This window comes from Salvelinus alpinus, chromosome 29, assembly GCF_045679555.1.
Source record: "Salvelinus alpinus chromosome 29, SLU_Salpinus.1, whole genome shotgun sequence".
Lineage (NCBI taxonomy): Eukaryota > Metazoa > Chordata > Actinopteri > Salmoniformes > Salmonidae > Salvelinus > Salvelinus alpinus.
Genome location: NC_092114.1, coordinates 14,105,027 through 14,113,435, shown reverse-complemented (window position 1 = coordinate 14,113,435; position 8,409 = coordinate 14,105,027). Strand labels below are relative to the sequence as shown.

General features: G+C 42.2%; 1 protein-coding gene across 1 annotated transcript; it reads left to right on the top strand.

Annotated features, from left to right (window-relative positions):
- Positions 1-1,287: 1,287 nt before the first annotated feature.
- LOC139559060 (MARCKS-related protein 1-B-like) lies at positions 1,288-4,131 on the top strand. The gene is made up of 2 exons (XM_071374717.1): positions 1,288-1,668; positions 2,751-4,131. Exons 1-2 carry the CDS (start codon positions 1,564-1,566, stop codon positions 3,294-3,296), a joined length of 651 nt encoding a protein of 216 aa, XP_071230818.1. The 5' UTR covers positions 1,288-1,563; the 3' UTR covers positions 3,297-4,131.
- Positions 4,132-8,409: the final 4,278 nt, after the last annotated feature.

Genomic DNA, 8,409 nt, shown 5'->3' with positions numbered 1-8,409 from the left:
TGAGTCTGCGCAGACCGTGAAAAACAACTGTAAGCCTAAAATACGGTAAGATGTTAACATGGCATAGCATCCCGTCTAAAATCAGCATAGCACTCAATCCTTTTCGGGTTATTGTAAACGGGATATGATGTTTAGATATATACGGCCATTCTCTCTTTCTTGCTATGGATGGTACATTGTGTCATAATGTGCCAGCCAACCAGGATCAGGCCAGAGTTTACATTTACAAACCATGGCAGACAGTGTGTGATGTGTGATGGATTCAACAGGTAAATGTTCCTCTCCTTCTGGTAAAAGATATTGATATGACTGTGCTTGCCTTGGTTTCCCCATTAAATTAGTCAAATACATTCCGAGCTATATTGGTGTTGTTGAAATCTGGAGCAAGCATGAATGTGTGGCTGTCTAAAGTAAACATCTAGCTAGAATTTATAAACAGCTGTAGAGGGTTGCTTATGTTTGTGTGTGCAAACGGTTGGAATGTGCGTGATGGCCACGTCACATGTTGTTGGGATGTTGATGTTGTTGACAAGCGGAGGGGGAACAAACAAACCTTTGAACACGTCAAGGTTGCCTGGCAACACGACTTTGAGTTGCATTGAATCCTATGTGGCGGCAGAAATCAACGTTTGCACCAGGAACGTTTCCTTTCACGACCTCTACAAGCCCAGAACGTTGAATAAAATTAAACGTTCCTGATTCAAACACGCATTTCTGCCAGACATATCATTCAATGCAATTAAACATTGGGTTTCCAGGCAAATGTTATGTTGTTCAATCTGTATTCGACCTGGTAGATGCGCACATCATTGCACGACTATTAAAAAAAAAGAAGAAATGAGCGCGATATCATTTTGCCGGTATTCTACACTCCACTCACTCATAACGACTCTCGCCATTCAAACGTTCAATCCAGTCAATTGGAATATGATGTTGGAGAGAGAGACCATTGAATATGATGTTGGAGAGAGAGAGACCATTGGAATATGATGTTGGAGAGAGAGAAACCATTGGAATATGATGTTGGAGAGAGAGAGACCATTGGAATATGATGTTGGAGAGAGAGAAACCATTGGAATATGATGTTGGAGAGAGAGAAACCATTGGAATATGATGTTGGAGAGAGAGAAACCATTGGAATATGATGTTGGAGAGAGAGAAACCATTGGAATATGATGTTGGAGAGAGAGAAACCATTGGAATATGATGTTGGAGAGAAAATGTTTTAGCGTCTTTTGAAGAGGGCGGAGAGTACTCATAAAGGTGCTCATGATTGGATAGACTCGTGTGACCACGCCCGTTGGTGGTATCTTGGTCTTTATTCAAGCGCTGCGTTCAACCACTGTAGAAACTAGTGGGTTCCTTCTACGGGAGCGACAGGTTGAAGTGCGGAAAAAAGTCAAAGAAACGAGCTATTTTTTTCTTCAAAGGACCCCCCCAAATTACACGATCGCCTTTTTTTTGTTGCCATTGGATCCATAACACTGCGCGGGGCTGGATTAAATTGAGACGACTTTTTTGTGTTTTTCCTTTAAAGTTTTCTTTAAAAACACCCGAACAACGATGGGTTCCCAAGCGTCCAAAGGAGGGGTAGTCGTGGAGGCGAAAGCTGCTGCCGCGGACGCGGTTGCCGTCGCGAATACGGCTGCCGTCAAAACTAACGGACAGGTATGAAACGCTCTCTCATCCCTGGGCCACCAGACGACACACCTTTTACTCAACTAACTAAAAGTAGCTTAGCAAATATTTTCTGTGGTATAATGTTGCTATTTAATTTAAAAACGAGGTTGGTCTGTTTCGGTTATATTTTTCGAGGATAAATGTGCATCTTGGTTTAGTTAAAGGTTTCTGGCTAGCATGGTCACCAGTGACGGCTAGCGTAGTTACGAACACTAGATTGAGACGCGGGAGGATGACACTGCCAACGTGCTGGCTGCTAAAGCCGTGATCTGCTGTTTGAGAAACAAAAATCGAAATATATACATATAATATCTAAAATAACGTAGTTAATCAGGGTTTGGACCGGGAGCATATGCCACCGTTAACTAACCGAGGTTCTAGCTAGCCTCACTAGCTCGTTTCAGTTACAGTTCCAAACCCGTGTATTTGATACAAGTGCCATGAGGGGGGTTGGAAAGGCGAGGGCGCACGTAGGCAAGCTACCCCTCATGCATAAAATATCAGAGCCAATTTGTGAATTATGGATTCAAAAGCAGCGCTTTAACAGTGGATATCAATCTAATCACACCGAATTTATGCAGCCCATCCATGATGGATGAAGTTGCAGCCCCTCAGAACCGGCGAGTCTAGACATGTCTCGATCAGTGACTGTAAACGTTATTTTATAGACAAATGCAAAATCGACATAAATCACATCTTCACCTTGTGAAATTAATGTAAATTTTTGTCAATGCATCATCGGTTTCATTGACATTTTTTTAAACATAATTTATAGTTTTTTTCATCGACTAGTCCAGGTCTTTATTGAAAAGATACCCCCCATGTGTGTGATGTGACACCGTCGCCGCCTGTCGTTTTCTGGTGGTTCTACAAGGCGTCGGCTTTTGAGCGACACGGTGGTTAATTGATGAGCACGACGAATCATATAGATAAATGTGTTGATGGTTGTGTTTGAGTCACAGTGTAAAAATCTAATGTAAATACCATTTTCTTTATTCATTGAATTGTATTTTCTTTATTAGAACCATCCTCTAATTTAGTTCCTTCATTTTCCCCTCCTTTCCTCCTAGGAGAATGGCCATGTCAAGTCCAACGGTGACGTCTCTGCCACAGAGACGGCCGCCACCAACGGTTCCACTGACGCCGCCGAGGCGGGCGCAGGAGGGGACGCCATCGAGCCAGCGCCAGCCGCCGACAAGGAGGCCGCCAAACCGGATGGTGAGGCCGCCGTCAAGGATACCCCCAAGAAAAAGAAGAAGTTCTCCCTGAAGAAATCATTCAACTTCAAGGGCCTGAAACTGAAGAAGACCAAGAAAGAGGAGGTGGTGGAGGAGGAGGCGGCCGCTCCCGCTGAGGAGAAACCAGCTGAGAACGGAGCCGCCGTGGATTCGGAGGAGAAGAAAGAGGAGGTGGTAAAGGAGGAGGCTGCTGCTCCCGCTACAGAAGCCCCTAAGGCAGAGGAGGTGCAGGCTAAAGCTGAGGAGGTGAAGGAGGCTCCTAAGGAGGAGGTGAAGGAGGCGGCTGCCGTTGCTCCTGCCACAGAGCTCACCAAACCAACAGAGGAGACCAGCTCGACCCCCGCGGCAGTAGCTCCCTCCCAACAGAAAGCAGAGTGATTGTATCTTTACCCACAACAAGGACTGTGAACTGTTTTTCAAGAGAGAGAGAAAAAATTGAGTTATATATATATATATATTTATATATGTGTATATGTATACATATGTATAGATATATGTATATGTAAATATATACACATTTATGTGAGAGACTCCTTCGTGCCACTTTTGTCATGGTAACAAGATGACAGACTAGATTCACTAGTTCACTTCCCTGGTTACGACCCCTGGTTACAGCGAGACATCTGAACCCGTTAGTATTATGTGCTGATATCTGTGGGACGACGGGGAGAGTGGAAGACACAGTTCTGGATGGGAGTTGAGTTGACGTGTCTTTCTCAAAACACCCAGCTCAAAAAGATGCATCAACGCCAACGAACTAGATAGGATAGGACACCAACCAACCACCACATCAAATAGAAAAATAAACAAGAAATAAACAAAAGAGACTTGCCAACTTTATACATTCCTATATTTTAACCCAACATTTGAAGTATTTTGTGGTGTACAATAGAGAACCATTTTAAAAATTCAGAGAAGCTATGTCTTGTTTGTTTAAAGAAGAAGAAATCAATAAGTTTAGATTTTTATCTTGGCTATAAAAAAAAGAATTAAAAAAAAAGAACAATTACGCTTGCTATGTTCACTGTTGCAGTTTTAAAACAAAGCAGAGTTGTTGATCTGTCTGGTGTGTGTGTAAGCCTGACTCTTGCTTGATGGTCTCTGTAAATACATTGGACTGATGTTGTTCTTTATTTTGCTAATGTTGACAGATGTTTATGGTTTTATTGTAAAGTTGAAAATGGTAAATAAATGTTGGTTACCAATACCTGCCCATTGTTGTATGGATATTGTTATTTTTAGGTGGGTGCTTAGTTGTACAGCACGCTGGCTGGGGAAAACAACATCCGTATTAACTGTTTATTGTGGTCATAAACATTCCTCTTTACTTGAACAAAAACTATAAACACAGCATGCAACAATTTCAAAGCCTTTTCAGTTCATATAAGGAAATCAGTCCATTGAAACAAATTCATTAGGCCCTAATCTATGGATTTTCACATGACTGGGAATACAGATATGTATCTGTTGGTCACAGAAAAAGGTAGGGGTGTGGATCAGAAAACCAGTCAGAATCTCATGCAGCGCCACACATCTCCTTGGACTAGAGGGGATCATGCTGTTGATTGTGGACTGTGGAACGTTGTCCCACTCCTCTTCAATGGCTGTGACGAAGTTGCTGGATATTGGCGGGAACTGGAATACAGTGTCGTACACGTCGATCCAGAGCATCCCAAACATGCTCAATGGCTGACATGTCTGGTGAGTATGCAGGCCGTGGAAGAACTGGGACATTTTCAGCTTCCAGGAATTGTGTACAGATCCTTGAGACATGGGGCTGTGCATTATCATGCTGAAATATGAGGTGATGGTGGCGGATGAATGGCGCGACAATGGGCCTCAGGATATCGTCACGGTATCGCTGTATTCAAATTGCCATCGATAAAATGCAATTGTGTTCGTTGTCAGTAGCTTATGCCTGCCCATATAACCCCACCGCCACCATGGGGCACTCTGTTCACAACGTTGACATCAGCAAAGCGCTCGCCCACACGACACCATACACTGCGGTTGTGAGAGGCCAGTTGAACGTACTGCCAAATTCTCTAAAACGACATTGGAGGCGGCTTATGGTAGAGAAAGGAACATTACATTATCTGGCAAGAGCTCTGGTGGACATTCCTGCAGTCAGCATGCCAATTTGCCACTCCCTCAAAACTTGAGACATCTGTAGCATTGTGTTGTGTGAAAAACTGCACATTTTAGAGAGGCCTTTTATTGTCCCCAGCACAAGGTGTACCTGTGTAATAATCATGCTATTTAATCAGTTTCTTGATATGCCACATCTGTCAGATGGATCGATTATCTTGGCAAAGGAGAAATGCTCACTAACAGGGATGTAAACTAATTTGAGAGAAATAAGCTTCTTGAGCATATGGAACACTTCTGGGATCTTTTATTTCAGCTCATCAAACATGGGACCAACACTTCACATGTTCTGTTTATATTTTTGTTCAGTGTACAATGTGCTTTCCAAATTCTAAGAATCAATGAGTTACATTATATTTTCCGATAGGAATGTGATTCTTGTAAGAGCACATTGATGTGTTTTAGACTTCTCATAGTCCACAATCCCAAGATTAATGTCCAGCTAAGAGAAAGCCTGACATTCTTGACAAGCCTGACCAATTAAATATGTAATCAACCAATCACACATAGTAGTAAACCACCTACAACTGAAAACAAGAGTGGACAATACCTAATTTTTCATAATTTTGGACATAGGCTATGAGTTCGCACAGAGAAGAAGTTTTGATGGAAAAGTGCTGATGGAGAGGAGAGAGTACTGCAGAGTATTGAGATCCACCTCATGATGCTACTTTCTAGGGCTATGGCACAATCTCAATATATTTTTCTTGACTTCTCACGTCCTCTCTCCTCAGCTCCTTTTCAAAAACATATTGGATAAGATAGTTAGAGGGACTTGTGTTTGGAGAAGGATGTGAGGAGTCAAGGAAATATCCAATGTGTTTGGAGAAGGATGTGAGGAGTCAAGGAAATGCAATTGAGATTCTCCCTATGTACCTTATTGTCTCTCCTTCTTCCCAAAGTGTGCACTTGTGCACTCCCCTTCACTGTGTTGAAAGGAAATGACTGGCCTAAGAAGCAGAGTGGAAAACTCCCACTAGCCCATGCCTCCACCAATCCAATGCTTCTAGATTTGTAATAAGTAGTGAACAGAACAAGTGCACACTTCTGGAAAATGGTAGAGAATTGGAAAGCAGCCAATGATCCTTTGCATACACCCACATTATCCCTGTGACCTCTGACCCCTGTAGTGACAGCATCTCTCAGGACGTCATTCCTTAGGACTTATATACCTCCTCAAATCTAAAAACATCTTAAAATCATATAAGAAATAACTTCTCGTGTATTCTTCCTCAATAAAGTTAATTCAATTGAATTTGTTGAACTCTAAATCGTTGATCCTGATCAGGGTTGGTTGTAGGGGTCTGCATCCTAAATGACATCCTACTCACTATACTGTATGTAGTGCACTAATTTGGACCAGAGTCCAATGGGGAATAGGGTGCCATTGGGGATACGCCCACTGACCTAGTTCACATGGTGATATGATGAGTTGAGATCAGAGTTATTTCTAGTCATCCCAGCCTTCAAACAATGATGAATTATTCACACACAGATGTAGCTCCACGTTAGTGTTGCTTCAGCCATTTTGCACAGATTGCAGAGGCATTTGTCGAACTCACAAAGTCTATTACTCTAATCACTGAACTGACAATTTGTGAATACGTGAATGGGGTCGTTAGGTAGCTACTGTGGATGAGGTCTTCAGGAAGCTTGCTTCTGTGGATGAGGTTGTTAGGTAGCTTACTACTGTGGATGAGGTCTTTAGGTAGCTTACTACTGTGATTTAGGTCGTTAGGTAGCTTACTACTGTGGATGAGGTCGTTAGGTAGCTTACTACTGTGGATGAGGTCGTTAGGTAGCTTACTACTGTGGATGAGGTTGTTAGGTAGCTTACTACTGTGATTGAGGTTGTTAGGTAGCTTACTACTGTGAATGAGGTCGTTAGGTAGCTTACTACTGTGGATGAGGTTGTTAGGTAGCTTACTACTGTGAATTAGGTCGTTAGGTAGCTTACTACTGTGGATGAGGTCGTTAGGTACTAGCCTACTACTGTGGATGAGGTCGTTAAGTACTAGCCTACTACTGTGGATGAGGTCATTAGGTACTAGTTTACTTGGACTATCGGGGAAGAGAGTTTTCATACAGAACCGTATCATTATCTAATTAATTAAAACGGTATATTTGTAAAAATTGTAAGAAGATTTTATCAATCATATCAGATGCACATTTAAACATATCACGACTCAGGATATGACCCAGATGCAGACACAGGAGGTGGATAGTTCTATTCTCAGAATAATTATTATATTAAAGGGGCAGGTCGAGGGCAGGTCGAGGGCAGACGGAGGTTCGTAATCCAAGGCATAGTCAATCAGGGACAGAACGGCAGGCAGGCTCAGGACAGATAGGAAGGTCAGAACCGGGAGACTAGAAAACAAAAACTTGAGCACAGACGAATAGGGGAAACACGCTGGTAAGACCTGACAAAACAAGACAAACTGGCAACAGACAGACAGAAAATGCAGGTATAAATACACAGGGGGTAATGGGGTAAATAGGAGACACCTGGTGGGGGGTGCTTTCGTTTATTCTTTATTTATCTTTAATTTGTACTTAAAATTGACTTTAAAAAATCTGCATTGTTGGTTGAGGGCTTGTAAGGAAGCGTTTCATGGTAAGGTCTACCTACACCTGTTGTATTCGGCCCATGTGCCGAATACCATTGGATTTGTTTTGATTTTGACATGGGGGCAGAGACAATTTTACAGCAGAGTGACTGTCAGTGACTGACATAACAATAGGAACACATTTTGAGACCCAGACTGAGTTCCCAAAAAATAAAGCAGACCATTTATGTCACTTATGCCAGGATGATTTCAGCATAGATACTGAACTTCCCCTTTAAGAAGGGTGGGGTAGCGGACAGGTATGCTGTTGTTCAGACAGGTATAGTGCCAGAGATGGTAGGACAATAGTTTGAAACTCTGTGGGAAGCTTTTTATAAGCAACACAACACATGCAAAGCTGAGCAGACTAGCTTATTTTAGTACAATGGAACCATCTGGTGGCTAAAAGTTGAACTATTGAAAATGAGGTATAAAGGTTACTGTAGTTGACTATCATCACCATCATCCTTTTGCCTATGTACTTCAATATACAGCTTCAATGTGAGAGAAACAATATTTTGTGCAAGATCATTGTACAGGAATGTGTCGATTATGCGCAAGGTCGTTAGTCTTGCAGTGTAGGTGGAAAAATTGGCGTTCATCATACAGCAATATGAGGAATTTATATGTGGATTTATTTATTCAACATATTCTTGTAGGCTTGTTAGAAGCACATAACTGGCATCACAGACCAGTGAACAGCGCAGACAGAAAAAAGTACATCCTTCGCAACA